General features: G+C 51.9%; 1 protein-coding gene across 3 annotated transcripts; it reads left to right on the top strand.

Moving 5' to 3' along the window:
* Nucleotides 1-4,283: 4,283 nt before the first annotated feature.
* Nucleotides 4,284-17,015, top strand: IMPDH2 (inosine monophosphate dehydrogenase 2). 3 transcript variants are annotated; one of them, XM_053989529.1, is made up of 15 exons: nt 4,285-4,435; nt 4,524-4,572; nt 4,668-4,769; nt 4,981-5,055; nt 5,505-5,711; nt 9,019-9,106; nt 9,682-9,881; nt 10,932-11,022; nt 11,700-11,795; nt 13,118-13,189; nt 15,345-15,488; nt 15,675-15,819; nt 15,900-16,043; nt 16,420-16,503; nt 16,774-17,015. In XM_053989529.1, the coding sequence occupies exons 1-15, from the start codon at nt 4,338-4,340 to the stop codon at nt 16,793-16,795; spliced, it is 1,617 nt and encodes a 538-aa protein (XP_053845504.1). In that variant the 5' UTR covers nt 4,285-4,337; the 3' UTR covers nt 16,796-17,015. The 3 variants fall into 3 exon arrangements, with proteins under 3 accessions (XP_053845506.1, XP_053845504.1, XP_053845505.1); XM_053989531.1 differs by lacking the exon at nt 5,505-5,711 and having other exon boundaries at nt 4,284-4,435; XM_053989530.1 differs by lacking the exon at nt 13,118-13,189 and having other exon boundaries at nt 4,286-4,435.
* The last annotated feature ends 1,096 nt before the right edge of the window (nt 17,016-18,111 follow it).

Raw genomic sequence — 18,111 nt, 5'->3', positions numbered from 1 at the left:
GGGTGGCTCTGGGGATCACCAGTTCTGCTTCAGCTGTCAGAAACCTCTAATCCTTTCAGCATATCGTAGTGACTGGCATGTCCATCCTTGTTCCTATTTTAAGTCTTTAAGGACATGGTTGGGGCAGGCTCCACTATTCCAAGCAGTTGCATGTGCCTGCTGCACAGGTTGTGCCCAACAGGTATGCACAGAGTGGCTTTCCCTTTCTTTTGGGCAGTTTGTCCTATCATCAGAGCAGAGTTGGAAAGCCTGCTGCCTTGGCTGTCTCCATCAGAAATACAGCAGATATTGAACAATCTGCCAAATACTCTACCAGTTGCTTTACTGGGCAGCCTTGAGAGTCACCTCTTAACACTACACATTGACAGGAACTTCAGCTGAGCTTTCTGGGGAAACAAAATTCCATGTTACCTTAAAATTCTAGATTGTGCACTTTCCTTACTACTCTTAACTGCAAGATGATCTCAAGTCTTTGTACGGGGAAGAGTCCTCTTTGGAGAACACTGGTTAAGAACAGGGAAACTAGGCACATGGTGAGCTGTGGAGATCTCCTGATGATTGGTTTTGTCCTGATGGACTGGAGTGTTTCCATTTCTTTCTCATTGTCCGCATGTACATAGGAGAGGATCTGCTGATGCAGAAGTGGACTGCTGCACTGTTCTGTACTGTCTCATCAGAGTGTCCACTGTGTTCACTTCATTCCCTATTTTTAGAGACAATCGATATACTGTGACTTAAGGATTATTTTCTTGGATCTGGCTTCTAGTCTGTCTCTCTGGAGCTAGTTTAAAAGGTACAGTATTTCTAGAATATAAATACTATGTTCTTTGATAATGAAGAACATGATCTGCTCCCTTGTAGGGGCTCGTAGGAAGACATGCACAGAGTAGCACAGAAAAGTGCTGTAGCTTAGGGTTGCTATCCACATTCTGGGAAATTTTCCCAGTCAAACATGTAAAATAGCTTTTAAACACTTTCCTGTAACCAGCTTGACTGCTGCTTAAAGGGCATTCCCCCTTGGCTCTGAGAGTGCCAAACTGCTTGTACTGCTCTTGTATGCGTGTATATATTGACAGGAACTCTCCGTGCCCTATGCCTTGTATGAGACAGGCTCAAAATGCAGCGATCTCTAAATAAGTAGACCTGAGAAGACAAGCTAGAGACAGTGTGTTGTTGATTTTGAACTGTGCCCATCTTGTCACTGTGGTATGAAAGGAACCATAGAAAGCAGAGACTGACTGACTGTTGTAAAGCACCTCACATTCTGACATGAGACTCATGTATTGTCCAAGCTCTTGACATTTAACAGTGTTGCTTTCTTTAGGAAACTTGTAGCCTCTTACAAGTGTCCACAGCACCATTAGCTTTTCATTTGCTTTCAAGAGGTCAAGCATTTCCTCTTTAAGTGGTAATGGCTGAAGCAGCGGAGAGCAGACTAGAGAGTGGTTCTTCACTCCTGTCTAAAGCAGTTTATAAAGGGAATGGTCTAAGAACTTCATAGGGCTCTCACCTGTTGGCTGCCTCTCCCGTAGAGGTCTGGACTTCAGAGGGGTCACAAGATCTGAAGTAGTTCCTAAACTGTTCTGCCTTGGACAATACAAAAAGACACAATCTGATTTCTAAATAAAATCCTCTACTGCACTGTTGCTGCTAGGGCAGAAATTAAGACAGTCTTGTTCTCAGCTGCATCAGGGCTACTGTCTGCCTTGGCATACGTAGAAGGGATGAGGCCTTGAATACTCCTATGCTGTGATAAGAGCAGATCCAGAAATGGTAGAAAAGAGCCCCCTGAGTGTACAGGGGGTGGAGGATTGCTGGTACTGTAGTTGCTCATCCTTTTGCTGGACTGAGTGCTGCTGAACACTGAATGGCTGTGCAGCTGTCCAGCCAAACCACATTCTTAGGCAAGTTTAATACTGACTGACTTGGGGTTAGTGCTTGGACTCCAAAATCACTGTTAAAGTGGGATATCAACTGTCTTCCACCCTATATGGGGCTTTTCTCCCCATCTTATTGCTGGAGCTGCTCCTCTCAAACATTAAAGGGAATGCATCTTGTCCTGATCATTCAGCCTCTTCTGTTTCGTTGGTGCCAATGCTTAGGAAAGAGCCCTTCTCCACTTATACCTCTTCCTACCTTAAGGAACATCTCAGTTCTTCCGGAAGTCTTGCTGACACGCTTCCCCCAAATCTCTGAAGCGATTGCTGTATCCCTACTTGTTGGTTTCCTTTGCTGCGTGGCTGAAGCTCTGCTCTTAGCACTGCAGTCACGTTCCCTGTAACCCTGTGCATGGCAGACACGTTTGCCTGCTTCTCCTTTGGCATTGGAGCTCATCAGAATGGGAAGGCAGATTAAACCCACTTACAGCAGCAATAAACCATGTCTAGAGCTCGAGGGAACTGCAGGAGAGAATGAGGTGGAGGGGATGTCTCAAAAAGGCAGGGTCCAGTTGCAGCCCAAAACCTCGCTTGATAATGAGTGTGCAGCCTATATGCAAAATACATCTTGTCTGTCCCTCCTGTGTTGACCCAGGTCTAAACAGCACATGTGATTGGCATCCTGCAAAGTGACCTTCAGAACTCTCCAGTAGCTTTGCCCCGTGAGTAACTCACACTACAAATCATTTTAAAGAGATGCACTCAACTATTTTTTTAATTTAATTTTACTCTTATATTCTCTGCTCTTTGTAATCTGCTTGGAAATAAAATGTTTTTCCCTGCAGCCTTTGTTGTAGTCTGTTTGAGAGCCGTTAAACTTTATCTGATGTTTCTGTCGGAACAGAAGCCAACATGCCTGTTTACTGCTGTGCCCGTGCCTGTAGCACAACAGCTCAGATCCGTGTGTGCCCCCCAGGTAGGCTCAGCAAACCTTTGTTAGCCTGTTTTTTTTTTTTCAATAAGGGTAGAGAGACCTGTCATACTGATCTTGGTCTGGCATGACGCCGCCTGTTGTGCTGATCCTGTGACAGGTGATGCTGACTTGAGAGTGCAAGGCCTTGGCAGGCAGCGCTTTCCGATCTCTGTTCACATTTCCTGTGTCCTACAGGGTAACATGAGTAACGCATTTCTTGAAGCTGCTTTCTGATCTTTGAACAAGGAAATAACCTTCTGCAGCAGGGAGTTGTAGGCACAGGACCACTGTACTTTAGTCCCTAACTAGTTAGTGTTAGACAGGGGTTGCCTTGGGCAGGGTGTTATGGGGAGCAGGTGAGAAGGGGTGTGGTTGTCTCATGTCCCTCGTGCTCTGAGGCTCAATCTGTAATGTCACAACAAGTAAGCCAAGAGGAGGAAGTTGTTTAGTAACCTGCAGTACAGGAACTTTTCCTGATGCTCAAATGGAACTGCAGGGATGGGAACATCTCATCCTGGAAAAAGCCAACTGCTATGTCCTGTAAGGCTCGTCTGAGGCAGATCTGTGTTTGTGCCTGTTCTGCTCCTCCAGGCACAGTCCTCCTGCTACTGCTTTTCAAAATCCTCCCTCCAGCCCCAATCTGTGGTACAGATCTGAAGGTGCTACACCCCCATCCCCAGTGTGCAGATATCCTCGTCACACTGCTTGTTTGTAGAGCCTGGCCTGGTGGCTTTGGGAAGAGGGGGCTAATGCCTAGCTGGGATCACCTTGGATCCTCTCTGGTTAGACTGCTGCCTCTCTGCCTCTCATCCCCCTCGAGGTGCAAGACTGGCCTTGCTGCCACCTCTTGACTTTCATCCTTAGTGCAGCTCCCTTTGACTTACAAAATTGCTTTGGATTCTGCTGGTTTGTCCCAGCTCTGCATTCACCACCGACCCAATAAGCCCATTCTTGTCTTCTGAAGCTGCAGGGGTACCTGGTGTCTGACTTAGCTCCCAGCCCACAGTGTCTCTCTGTGTATGTCACCATGTCACCCGTAGCTGGGCTTTTTTAGGTGGTCTTCTAGCAGGTATCACACTGTACTGGTGCCACAAGCTGGTGCCAGCCAAGCCAGAGCCTGGCACGCAGGGCCTATTGGGCTGCACTGGAGTTCAGCTCTCTCCTGTCGCCTCTTGCCGTACACGGGCCTGAGCACAGAAGAGCCGCGATGACCCGATGTCACCGGGCTGAAGACGTACGGGCTCGGTGCTGCGAAGCTGCTCAGGAGGTGCTGCCGGCGGCCGAGCGCCGGGCGCGGTGCGCCCCCGCTGCGGCCGGGGCTGCGCTCCGCTCTGGGGCCCTCCAGGGCGCCAGGGGGCGCTGTCGGTGCCGGCCCCTGCCGGAGTCGCTCTGTCCACGCGGTCGCGGGGCGGGCGCAGCGGGTCCCTCCCGGCGGCCGTCGGGGCGCGCGTGCGCTCGGTGTGGCGGGGCGGGCACGCGGCGGGGCCATGGCGGACTATCTGATCAGCGGCGGCACCGGCTACGTGCCCGACGACGGGCTGACGGCGCAGCAGCTCTTCAGCTGCGGCGATGGGCTCACCTACAAGTGAGTGCGGCCGGCACGGGGGTGGGACCGGGACCCGGGGCGCGGGGTCGCTGCGGTCGCTGACGCGTCTCCCCTCGTTACCCCGCAGCGATTTCCTCATCCTCCCGGGGTACATCGACTTCACGGCGGACCAGGTGGTGAGTGGCCGGGGCGGGGGAGCGGGCCGGGGGCCGGGCCGGGGGTTGCGCCGGTGCCGCCGCTCACCCGCCGCCGCCGCCTGCCTCCCCGCCAGGACCTGACCTCAGCGCTGACCAAGAGAATCACCCTGAAGACCCCGCTGGTCTCCTCGCCCATGGACACAGTCACCGAGGCCAGCATGGCCATCGCCATGGCGGTGAGTGCGGCCCCACGGGCGGGTCCCCTGTGCCACCCTCACCGGGCTGGCGGGGCAGGAAACGCTGCCTGAGGCACCCGCGTGGCTGCCCTGGGCTCCCCGCAGCTCCTCGGGGCGAGGCCGGGCCCGGAGCTCCATCGGTGCCGACCCCGATGCTGCAGCCGGCTGGTGCAGTGTCTGCGGTGACTCACAGCCGCCTTTGTGTCCCCAGCTGACCGGAGGAATTGGGTTCATCCACCACAACTGCACCCCGGAGTTCCAGGCCAACGAAGTGCGGAAGGTGAAGGTGAGTGGCTGGAACGGCAGCACCGAACCGCGCTGGCACGGGGTCCTCTGTGGAGGTGGGCAGCGGGTCTGGCCTCGCTGAATGAGCTGTGCGAGGAGATTGCTGACGTGTGCCCGATCTTCGTGTGTCAGAGCTGTAGTGCTGCCAGGGTTTGCAGGCACAGCCCTCTTGTTGTGTGCCAGGCACTGTCTATGGCCAACCTGGGACTTGAGTCCTCCTGGTGTGGGAATATTCCCCATCGTTTCAGGGAGGAGGTTAGCCTGAAGACTCTTCGATTATTTGGGTGAGCCTTGTTGCTGGTTTGAGAGTTGTCCTGTTGGTGAGCATGTGGCTAGGCTGGGTGATGGCAGACCCGTGTGAGTGGCTGCAGTAACCTGCAGGCACGTGCTTCACTCCTCTCTGGCCTGGCAGTGCCACTCAGCCTGGCTGCTGGATCTGCTTCCTTTCAGAAATACGAGCAAGGATTCATCACAGACCCCGTGGTGCTGAGCCCCAATGACCGAGTGCGAGATGTGTTTGAAGCAAAAGCTCGTCATGGATTTTGTGGGATTCCCATCACGGACAATGGGAAGATGGGGGGCAAGCTGGTTGGGATCATCTCGTCCAGAGATATTGATTTCTTGAAAGAGTCAGAGCATGACCTGCCCCTCGGTGAGGTGAGAAGTGCTCGCACCTGATGGGTGTGGACACTATGTTAGGAAGCCATGTGGCTTGTGATAAGGATACTGGTGAGTGTGTGGCTGTGAGGGTGTTCTGCCAGTGGGAGGGAGCAGCTCCAGCTTAGCTCTGTAGATCTGTCTGTGAGTGTATTTCCAGGGGAGAGTGCCTTGCTCATTTGCACTCTGAGCGACTCCTGCAGTGCAGACCATGCAGTTTTATGTGAGTCATGGGGGTTATCTTTTGGTGCTGTGGAAACTCACCCCTGCTTCACTAATTAATTGCTGGTGTTCGTGGCTGCTGCTGTAGTCCCACCTGCTGGCACTGGCCAGCTTTGTAGCAGCTGTGCTCTGCCCAACAAACCCTCCAAGTGCTGAGCTTCATTTTCTGGGCTGCCTTTCCCTGTATGCATCATGTGGATTAGTTGCTCTTTCAAATAACCCCCTGAACTTGCAGTCTGGCCTTTGTAATGCTTCTCTGTCAGACTCCCCTCATGCAGGAGAACGTTCTGTGATTCTGGTTTCACAAGCTGTGTAACTGGAGATCTGCGGTGCTGTCAGGTTACACCACCACTGCCTCTTGGCCACGCTTTGCTCTTGGCTCACAAATATTTTTAGCTCTTGCTGACCAAACCTGGTGTCACATGCTGATCCCTGTTTGGTTTGAAATCAGCTATAAATATGTGCTACAAGAGCCTTAAACTAGGAGTAGGTTATAAAAGTGCACATGGCCCTTTGAAGCAATGCTGCCCATTCAGAGGAGCCAGATAAGAATCTTCCCTCATACTTTCTTTGGGTCATTCAGCACTGCAGGGCAGGAAACTTTCTACTGTCAGTGTCTGGTGCTTGTCCCTGTCACCAAGCAAGGCCAGGGGAACAAATGGTTTCCTCAATTTTCTCTCCACTTGCAGTCCAGCAGTCCTTCTACTGAGCCGTTCGTTGCCATCCACTTAAACACACAGGTCTCCTGTAGTATGGGAAGCACATGAATCCCACAGGCTTAGAAAGTGTCACCAGCCCTTGTTCTTGTAGGTGACTTTAACCTACCAGATATCTGCTGGGAACTTAATACAGCAGGAAAGAGGCAGTCCAGGAAGTTTTTGGAGTGTATGGAGGACAACTTTTTGTCACAGCTGGTGAGTGAGCACACCAGGGGAGGGACTATATTAGATCTGTGGTTCGCAAATAGAGATGGGCTGGTGGGAGATGCACTGGTTGGAGCCTGCTTGGGACATAGTGATCATGAAATTACAGAGTTTTTGATATTTGGTGAAATGAGGAGGAACATCAATAGGACTTTTACACTGGACTTATGGAGGGCAGACTTTGGCCTGTTTAGGAGACTTATTCAGAGAGTTCCTTAGGAAGCAGCTCTTAAAAACAAAGGAGTCCAGAAATCTTGAGGGCACAGGAGCAGACTGTCCCTATGTGCCGAAAGGTGAGTCGACGAGGCAAACCTCCAGCCTGGATGGGCAACAAGATTTGGAAGGAACTTAGGAATAAAAAGAGGATGTTTCAGCTTTGGAAGGAGGGTCAGGTCTCTCAGGAAGTATTTAAGGGGGTTGCTAGGGCATGTAGGAAAAAAATTAGAGAGGCCAAAGCTCACTTCGAACTTAATTTGGCAACTTTTGTAAGGGATAATAAAAAATATTTTTACAAATATATATATGGCAAAAAGAGGGGTAAGACCAGTTGTTGTTCTCTATTGGATGCAGGAGGGAACTTAGTAACTGCAGATGAGGAGAAGGTGGAAGTGCTGAACGCCTTCTTTGCCTCAGTCTTTAGTGGGAAGATGGCTTGTCCTCAGGACAGCTGTCCTCCTGGGTCGGCATGTGTGGGGCAGAAGGGAGCAGAATGGGCCCCCTGTTATCCAGGAGGAGGCAGTCAGAACTGCTGAGCTGTTTGGATGTTCATAAATCTATGGGACCAGATGGGATCCACCCCAGGGTGATGAGGGAGCTGGCAGATGAGTGTGTGAAGCCACTCTCCATCATTTGCCAACAGTCCTGGCTCACTGGTGAGGTTCCTGATGACTGGAAACTGGCCAAGGGAAATACAGCTTGGATATTAGGAAAAAGTTTTTTACAGAAAGAGTGATAAAGCATTGGAATGGTCTGCCTGGGGAGGTGGTGGAGTCACCATCTCTGGATGTGTTTAAAAAAAGACTGGATGTGGCACTCAGTGCCATGGTTTAATTAAGAGATTAGGGCATGGGTTGGACTCGATGATCTTGAAGGTCTCTTCCAACCCAGTGATTCTGTGATATGTCTGTGATGCCTCAGGCTTATCTTGAGATGTGGGTTCTGTCACAGCATTTCGGGTAGATGCAGGCATGGTCAGCCTCTTTCCAATGCAAAATGTCTCTTCTTATGGTAGAAGTAACTAAAATGTTCCTTCTTTGTATGCAGCTGATCTACCTTCCTGAAGGGTTAGAGAATGTTCCCTTTTAGCTTTGCCCAGCCTTCTCAAATAACCTTTGGCCTGTGTCTATAGTGGTCTTGCTCCATGGGGACTTAATGATCACAGAATGCTGTGGTTGGAAAGGGACTTGGAGGTCTCTTGTCAAGCCACCTGCTCAAGGCACGTTGAGCTGGAGGAGGGTTTGTGGAGCTGTGTCTAAATCTCCAGTGATGGAGATTTCATTATCTCTCTGAGTTGCTCTCCCAGTGGGAGACCGCTGTTGTGATGAAAGCTACCATGCCAGGTCAGATGTTCCCCACTGTCCAGCACTGCCCTTTGCTTTCCACCGTGTTTTGGTGCTTGTTTGTCAGAGTGAGTATGGGTGAGCATATTTGGATTGACGCAACTCCTGTGCCCCACTGACCTTACCAGCAGCAGCAGTGGGTTATTCTGGGCAGAGCCCTTCCAGGGCTTAGGGACTGCAGATGCTGCCTGAAAACAAGATTGAGGGCACCATTTCTGCCAGAACAGCAGGAGACTCCAAAGGTGTCTCCAGCCCTTATTTGCATATGCTCCAATGAAAGGGAGAGCTGTTAGGGTGATAGCCCAAATAAGGGTCATCTGAGAGTTGTCCTTTGTTTCCAGGTGCTTGTCTTCCTGAGGCCTTCTGCCATCTCCTGTTTTCAGTGCACTAATGGGCTTGGGGCCTGATGCCAGTGCCCGCATGGGGACAGCACACTGGAGGCTTTTCCTGTGTGTTTCTGGAGGCGTGTTGCTGTGCTCTGGGCTCTTTGTGGAGCACTCCCGCACGGCCGCTGCGGAGCATTTCACGTGGGAAGGGGGGGTTGGTATTTTCAGATCATTGTGAAGGAATTCTTGTGACTTTTTATCTTCTCCCACCCACTAGATTATGACAAAGCGGGAGGATCTTGTTGTGGCCCCAGCTGGCGTAATGTTGAAAGAAGCAAATGAAATTCTGCAAAGGAGTAAAAAAGGTACCTGTGACCATCTGTGGCACGGGGGAGAGCTGTGGAAGCACTGGGCCGGGGCAGCAGTGGGCACACAGTCCCTGTGTGGGTGAAACATGGGAGACAACGGTGAACGCAGTGCCCACAGCCCTCTGCTGGGGTACAGAGTTCACATGCCTTCATCTCAAATGTGTTTGGATATTTGGAGTTGAGGGATTCTTGGCAGCCCAGTGTTCAGCTGTCTAGCCACATGTCTTTGATTTTCTGCCTGGCCTTTGCATTTCAGTGCTCAGTTCAGCTCTCTTAGGGTTTAGTAGTTTGACTTTTAATAGGGTGTTGTGCGTCTAATTATTTTAAAATGCACACGTTTTCTATGGTTGATGTAAAAATCCTGAGTCCTTCTCCAGTCCTGCAAACTCCTTTCTCTGTTTCTCAAGCCAGGGCTGCTGGCATCCATGGCCAGGCAAGATTTGGTAACACACCTGAGTCTCCATCTTGTAGCAGTTTTTCCTTGCCCACTGCTCCCGGTCTGCTGTACTGCTCTGAGCTAATGTCTGTCTCCTGCAGAAAACTGCAGTAATGTTCTTTCTGTCTGTTTCCAGGCAAGCTGCCAATTGTTAATGAAGATGACGAGCTGGTGGCTATCATTGCCCGCACTGATCTTAAGAAGAACAGGGACTACCCTCTGGCTTCTAAGGACTCCAAGAAGCAGCTGCTCTGTGGTGCCGCTATCGGGACCCATGAGGATGACAAGTACCGGCTGGACCTGCTGGTGCAGGCTGGCGTGGACGCCGTCGTGCTGGTGAGCACCCACGGGGGGCCCGTGGCCATTGTGTCAGCCTGGGACACTGGAGGTTGAGTCCCCAGGCTGGATGAACGTCACTGTCTTTGTCACAGGTCTTTCTGTGTTAGAATATGGCAGTTTGTTGACCTCTCAGTCTTGTTCAGGATAGAATCCTCAGATTGGAGGGATTCCTCTTCCCTGGAGACTTATGTGATCTGAAGGAGTTCATAGGGTGCATTGAAGCCCTGAAGGCTGTGAAGAGAAACAATGTCAGTTAATACAGAATCTTCTACAAATACCTCTTCCACTCTGCCACCAGCCTCTCTGATGTTCCTGACTAGTTTTGAATATTCGGCTTCTTATTAGTTTCCCTTCATCCCTTTGGTGTTTGTTACTGTGTTACTCTCTTACTGATGTTCAGGAGTGATCAGTGAGCCCAGAGCTGCTCTTCTGGTCTCCCTTTCTGGCCTGTAAACTTTCAGGCACAGTTGTCACTGCCTGTATTTGCACATGGTTTTCTCATCGATTGTGATACTGTGAGTCTGCTGTGCTCTGAGGGCGTGGCTGTGCAGTGGGAAATGTTTAACAAACATCATTTGACTGGGTCACAGAGATTGGCAGGGACTGAGTGCTCAGTGCTCGATATCTGGTATTTGAGCTGCTCTGCTGCACAGTAGGGAGGTGCACTCCCCACCAGCCCTGCTGGATTTCACCTGTAGTTTGAGACAGGGCTGACAGTGTCCTGCTGATAGAGCCAGATGGTTCTTATCCACAGCCAGATGTTCTGCTTGTTGCCTTCTGTATAAGCTACAGGATTAAACCTGAAGGATATTACTGAAGTCTTTACGATACTGAAGTCTTTACAATATACTTCCCTTGTGTGGGGAAGTACATTCCTGTTTTGGCAGCAGCTTCTCCTGGGGTTCCGTGCCCAGTTTGGGGAGTCATTTTGCCCATTACTCAGCTTTGCAGAGACCCCAGCAAGCAGTGTGAAAATCTGAAACTTTTTGAAGCTGCATTTGCAATCTGCAGAAACTCTGGTTGAAACTGATATTCTTTCTGTTGCAGGATTCCTCTCAGGGGAATTCCATCTTCCAGATCAATATGATAAAATACATTAAGGAGAAATATCCCAACCTACAAGTTATTGGAGGAAACGGTAGGCGTGTGTTGAAGACTCTTGTCTTTAAATGACATTTGTTTCTTAGACTTAGAGGGAGCTGCAGGGATGTGAATGAAATGGTCATCTTGGTATATTTCTATGAGCTTAAATTGGTTTCCTCTGACTTGTGGAATGGAGCAAGGCCACTGTAGACACAGGACAGTACATTACTGCTGCAGATACTTAGAAACCTTTGTTCTGCAGCACAGCGTGTTACAGTCCTCCATAGCACATTACACATTAGCTTATTTTACACACTAGTTTAAAATTTTGCTTAATAATGAATATTGCTTGATGTGGAAATCTAGTGGCAATTTTCCCTGCCTCTTTGCAGCAGAGCCCAGTGGTTCTTGTCTTTACCTGATGCTGCTGTTACCCTGTACTCTGCCCTCCCTACCTCGTGTGGCCCAGAGAGTGCTTGGGATTATGCCATGACTTCTGCTGCCTCAGCCTTTGGGTAGAAGTGTGTTGCAGAATAGCCTAAAGGGGCAGTGTCACCTCACCCACTTTGGCAGCTGGAGCAGAAACTCACTGCTCCTCCCAGATAGGCCTGGCTCTGGCACAGGCTGTTGCCCTGGGCGGGGGTGTTGCCAGTCAAGGGGAACCTCCAGGGCAGAGAAGTGTTGTTTGCAAATGTACTTGTCTGTTTTCAAACCGATTTTTGCTCCCCACAGTGGTGACTGCTGCTCAGGCCAAGAACCTCATTGACGCGGGGGTTGATGCCCTGAGGGTCGGGATGGGCAGTGGCTCCATCTGCATCACACAGGAAGGTGAGAGGGATCAGCCTCCTAAATAGGCTGAAGACAGTAGAAATTCCCTGCTGAAAAGCAGCATGGCTGGGATGGAATTCTCCCGTTGTGAGGGCAGTGTCCATCAGGAAGACGTCTTTCACCCCCTTTGTCCAGGACTTCCAACCTTTGGGGTGGCAGCAGCAGCAAAGGCATTTCCCAGGACTGACCGAGACTGAGTAGAGCCGGTGTGGCAGATGGTGGCTTTGGCTGAGGGGAGCTGTTGGCTCGGTGTGGAATGGGGCTGGCGGGCAGCTCTGCAGGGAGAGAGGCTTACTGGATCCCCAGTGCTGATGGGTGAAGTGCCCTGGGCTGTCCATGCTCCCTTTCCCTCTGGCAGCAGTGTGTGTGATGCTTGAGTATTGATCTGGGCTCGATGCCTTTGCAATTTCCAGGCCAAAATGGGATTTCTTGCTTTTGTCTCTGCGCTTAGAGCTTGTGTGGGGCAGAGGCTGTGCCACCCTTAGCTAAAAGGCAAGAGGGGCATCCCCCAGGGCCTGAAGAAAGTCTGACTTGAGGACAGACTTAGTCCTTGTGTGTTGAACCTCAAGTAGGGCACAGAGTGGTGGTGCAGCAAGGCGCTGCAGTCCAAGAGCACAGCCCCTCGCTGCTTTGGTCCTTGGTCTGTGCCACAGGAGGCAGCAAGTGAGCAGCTGCTTGGCTGTAGGAGCTGCATTAGCTCTGCCATTTCCAGCATGGAGCCTGTGAGCAGCCCTGGACCTGTGCTGTGTTCCTGCTTTGCCTGGCTGCAGGGGGTTCCCAGTCGGGGCAGTCTGTCTCAGGTCTCTCTAAGGAGGGAGGAGTATCCTTGGGCTAACACTTCCATAGCCAGAGCAGAGCCAGGACACACATGGCACACTGGCTCTGAGGCAAAGGCATGCTCTGATTTGCAGAGTGCTGAAAGTCCCTGGGGTTCCTCCAGCTGCCCCGGGAATGGGGTTGGGTGCTGGATTTGGTGAAGGTGTAGAGCACAAGGTGGAATGTGGCACTTCACAGGAGATGTGGTTACAGAACTCTTGCCTGCAGCTCCCCAGGTTTTTGGTCCTGTTATGGGCAAGGACTCTGGGTTTTTGGGGTAGAGGTCACCTCTCTGTGTGGCTGCTGAGGTAGGGCGAGCATGCGCTGTGCACAGCCGGGCCTGGCTGCCTTGGCTCTGGCCTCTGGCTTGGCTTGGGATAGGAAGGGTCAGCAAAGTCAGCTCTGTCCCACACCGTATGCTCTGCCCAGTAGCAGGTCACTTCTGGGGTCCTTTGTTCTGCTGCTGTTCTTCTGTCTCTAAAATGTGTGTGTTTGTTTTTATTTAGCTGCTCCAAAGATCCCTCCAGACCTAAAGTCCCACAGCCCCAAATGCCCTTCTACTGTCACGGGCACCTATAGTAAGTCACTTGCCCTGTTCCCAACCCTAATTATGTGTCTTGAAGCAGGACCCTGATTTGGCTGCACATGGCCCTACTGCTTGTTTGAGAATAATTTAGCTGTAGATGCACTTGGGGTTTTGTGGCTTTGGATACTGGTTTTGAATCTGAAATGAAATCTGAGAAGCCTTTCTGATTTCGTAAAGCAGAATCTGAACTGTCCAAGCTGAGGGAACTCAGGCCTGCCCTCTCTCCACTCCAAAATCCAGTTAGGAGCCTGACTGCACCTTCTGGATCCCCATACTCCTGCTGATCCAGTACTGGGAAGTGATCCCTGAGCAGTTCTTGATCGGGCTCAAAATGTAGCCCTACTTCTGGGGAAGTTGTGCACTGGCCAAGCTTCCCATGGAGCTGGCTCCCCTGAGTTACAGAGGGACTTCACTGCACATGGCCATCTTGGCAGCTGCGTTCCATCTTTTCCCCACCAAGTCCTGTGGAGAGAAGAGGCTTTTGCCTGCCCAGCACAGGGTGCAGTGTTCTCTGCTCTGATGCTCTGACCAAGAAGCCCCTGCAAGGCAAGCCTTAGGCTTTGTCCTTTCTCCTAGTTCTGACACACCTCAAAGGAAGAGGTTTACTCTTGCAGATCCTGGAAGGTTTTCTCTAGCAGATGATTTTGTAGGGCCATCCTTTGCCAATACACTAAAAGGGACAAACCCTTACCCTGAGGGTGTGATGTGTGTGTGTGCTCAGAACCCTGCTTGGGAAGCCTGCGCTCCGGGGCTGTGGCACTGGGACAGTCGGAGAGGCACAATGCTCCCAGGGGCCCTGAGCCAAGCTGTGCCTTAAAAGGGCTGGTCTTTGTGGTTGTGCTTGAGAGGTTTCTGCAGTCCCTGCACTGTCTATGGCACGCTCCCATAGACCCTGGACTCAAAACCCTTCAGAAATGGGTGTTTCTCTCCACAGAGCTCTTCCACGGCAGCATTTTGCAGCTGCACTGTGGCCTTCAGCAGTGCAGAACTGCAAGACCATCTCTTTAAGGGCATTGATAACAAAGCTGGCAGCCTCTCCCTGGCTGGCTGAGCCTGAGCTGAACACTGGGGTCTGATTAAATTTAGTTCTGTCACAATCTCAGCCTGGAGTCTGGCTGCCCTCCCTCAGCAGCTGCTGCTGAGTGCTGGGAGTAGAGAAATTATAGCCCCTGGCCCCTGCAAGCCTCTGCCACGGATGTGCTGCCAGCCCTGCTGCCATGCAGGCTGAACCACACCTGCAGTTCACACTCCAAAGTACTAATACTGTATGGCCTTAATCTTACCCAGTTTATGGGACTAACCATGACTGAAGAAAAGGCTTCCAGTTGATGGTGGGGAAGGGACGTCTCCCTGAGAGAAGCTTATCTCAGTGTTCTTGCATGCCTGTGGCTGACAAACATTGTTACAAGACATGCCTTGTGCTGGTTTTCCTCACATAACGGGAAGCTTCTTAACTGCTACCAACTGGGAAGAACAAGTAAATCCAAAGCTAATAACTCTCTCCTCATGGGGCAGCTAAACTTGATGGAACCCTTGCTACATTGCAGGGCAGGAACATAAATTATTACCAAACCATTCTGCCTGTTTACTTTTCCACTGCTGCATGTGTGTTTGTGTGTATATGCAGACCTGTATGTATAGATATATTTATATCTATAGCATATACAGGCATATGAGCTCTCTCTCCCAGCCAACTGCCTTTCCATTCAAGAGGCACATCGTACAGATGCTGGGTACGTGGACAAGGGGTCTGGCAGCTCCAGCAGAGAGCCAGCAGTGGGACATGGCTACACGCCAGGGATGCTTTGGAGAGGGGCTTTTGGAGCTTGCTCTATTTCCTTCCCAAGCTCCCCACATGTCTGCTGTGCACAAGGATTGAGCCACGAGTCTCATCTGATCCCAGGCATCCAATCAAAGACCCCAGTGCCGAGGTCACTCACAGCTTTTTGGAGCCAAGGGCTGTGAGGACGTCTCAGCAGGCATCTCCCGGGCATCTGCTTCTCTTGGATTCAGCCTAGGGAAGGAGCATCCAGGGATTTGTGCGTTCTGAGCGCTGGAGCATGTGTGTGCTGGAAGCCTGCAAGAGCCTGCTGGGACGGGGAAGTGCTGCTGCGTGGAGCTGACCCTGTGTGCGCTCTGTCCCGCAGTGCTGGCGTGCGGCCGCCCCCAGGCCACGGCGGTGTACAAGGTGTCCGAGTACGCCAGGAGGTTCGGCGTCCCCGTCATCGCCGACGGAGGGATCCAGACGGTTGGACACATCGCCAAGGCCCTGGCGCTTGGGGCCTCCACAGGTGAGCCCCCAGGGGATCTCCTAGGAGGTATTTCCATGTGGCATCACACTGGGCGTGAGGGCCTTTACCTGCAGGTGGCTGGGGGCACGGGGACTGCAGCCAGTGCTCTGCCCAGGAACCCTGAGGGATTTTGCAGTACTGCCACTGCTGCTGATGTGCTGTTTCTGGTGATATATCTTGTGCCAGTGATGATGGGCTCTCTCCTGGCTGCCACCACGGAAGCCCCAGGCGAGTACTTCTTCTCGGATGGCATCAGGCTGAAGAAATACCGCGGCATGGGCTCCCTAGATGCCATGGACAAGAACTTGGGCAGCCAGAATCGGTATTTCAGGTCAGAGATGGTGCTTTGGGGCAGCAGATCAAGCTTTTGGGGTTTCTCTGCTTCACAAATCCTCTTGTGCTTTCATGCAGTGAGACAGACAAAATTAAAGTGGCCCAGGGGGTCTCCGGTGCAGTGCAAGACAAGGGCTCTATCCATAAATTCATTCCATACCTAATAGCTGGGATCCAGCATTCCTGCCAGGATATCGGTGCCAAGAGCCTGACCCAAGTCCGGTGAGTGCTTCCCCATGCCTGTGCTCTGGTTAGGTCATGGTGCTGCTGTCTGGAGTCCCTGTGCAGCTGTACTCAAGCTGTGGTGTGTTCTGGATAATTTGTAGCTATCTTCCCTCATCTCCAGTGGGCACTGCATCATGGATCTGCCAGCCCCAGGGACACAGGAGTGTGGTCTCTTGTGGGATATTCAGCTGGCTGGGCTCAAAATGTTGGGATTACATTACCCAGTCTGGTTCTTGGGAGCACAGCAAAGACCATTCTGGCCACAGCTGGAGGAACCAGTGACCCTCATCCCAGATGTTCCAGCTGAGCATGTGCCAAAGCACTGTCTTCCCTGGACTCTACCTGGCTTGTGACAGGTGTCCTTTCCCCTCAGAGCCATGATGTACTCGGGAGAGCTGAAATTTGAGAAGAGGACGACGTCTGCTCAGGTTGAAGGAGGGGTGCACGGCCTCCACTCGTAAGTGCTTCTGGTAGCATCCTTGTCACCCTGGGGGAATATTAGGGGTGAGGAACAGCCACCCTGTACCTCAGCTGCCATGCCCTAGGCTTGGTGTGCCATTCATTGGCTTGCCCTGGCACCACACAGCTGGGCCAAGCCGTGGCCTATCAGGGTGCTGAGGCTGTTCCCCTCCCCAGGCTGGCAGGATCCGTTCTGTACTGCACCTTTGTCCCTGCCCTGAGTGAGGTGGGTCAGTAAAGGGGCTCCCTGGTGCTGCTTCCCTTGCAGGTATGAGAAGCGCCTCTTCTGAGAGATCTGTGTCTGTCCTTGTGCCACTCAGCCCTGCGCCGCTCCGCGCGGGAGCTGCTCTTGCTGCAGAAGTGCCATTATTCTGGGCTGCCTGGAGCTCCTGCTGTCCCTTGGCTGCTTTCTGACCACCCGCGGGGCCCGCCTTCCACCCAGAAGCCGTGATCCTGGGCTGGAGCCTTGCACGTGTTGGCCATGTTTTACAATAAAAACATGAAAAGATGTGCAGTTGGTGTCAGCCTGGAGCCCCTCTTCCTTCTTTACCTCCCTTGCTCTCCGTCCTTGGCTCTGTCCCTTGCTTCCCACACTGTCAGAGCCAGCTGATAATCCCAGTAGGAACTGTGTGCATGAGAAGGGCAACAGGGAGGGGAGAGCCCTGCGACAGAGCTGAGTGGGTAACATGGTGTGGCTTCTTTAAAAATCATTCCTGAGAGCAGAAAACAAGGGCTGGACTGCTGGGTAAGAAAGCAAACGGTTTATACATTGCCATTATCTCCTGCTGGGAACCCAGCTCTGGCAGCAGCCAGGATGCTGCAGGCCCCCATTCCTGGTCCAACTGCTGCATTCTTCCACTAAACCTCTTTGCTGCCACACCTCCAGGCCCAGTGGCTGCACCCCCTTGGGCTGTTCACTGTGGATTACCTGCCCAGGTTCCAACAGAGCAATTGTTTGCTGGAAGGTGGGCAATGCACTGGGAGGGGCACAAGTTTATAAAGGAGCTGGTCTGCATTTCTGCAGGCCTGAGCAGTGCAAACTTCCCTGGCTTGGCAGGTTTACCTGTGCTTGCAATGCCAGGAGCCAAGAAGTATTTTACACCTGTATCAGTTGTACATGTCCCTGCTGAAGAGTGTGTTTTTACCATCAATGGTTTGGGGATGTCAAATTTGATTTATGCACTAAAACCAGAGCCTTGACTACAATGCCATGGTGTTGGTGTCACACACTCATTAAGACACTTGCTAAGCAAAGCCACCCTAACCTTGCAGCTGCATCCCCTGCCTTTGCCTGCCAAAGTGGCAGAGTTCAGGCCACGAGGCTTCCACTAGGTACATGTACTCTCTTCCCCAGGGAAGAGTTGTTGACATCCTCAACTATGAACCATCCAGTTCAGGACAGAGACCCTTTCCAAGTCCCCTGCTGGAGCTTGAGCCTTCAGTGAAAGGGGGTGCAGCACCCTTGGACCAACACTGCCCAAGGGACTTCTGTGCTGGGGTGGTATAAAGCTCCCCAAGCCAGGCCGGCACCAGCTGGGACACAGTTGCTGGTGCTGGCTGTGCTCAGGAAGCTGCTGGCACATGGCATCCCACCACCACACATGCT

This window comes from Vidua macroura, chromosome 13 (assembly GCF_024509145.1).
Source record: "Vidua macroura isolate BioBank_ID:100142 chromosome 13, ASM2450914v1, whole genome shotgun sequence".
NCBI lineage: Eukaryota > Metazoa > Chordata > Aves > Passeriformes > Viduidae > Vidua > Vidua macroura.
The sequence above is the reverse complement of the archived record's forward strand: the minus strand, read 5'-3'. Positions and strand labels throughout refer to the sequence as shown.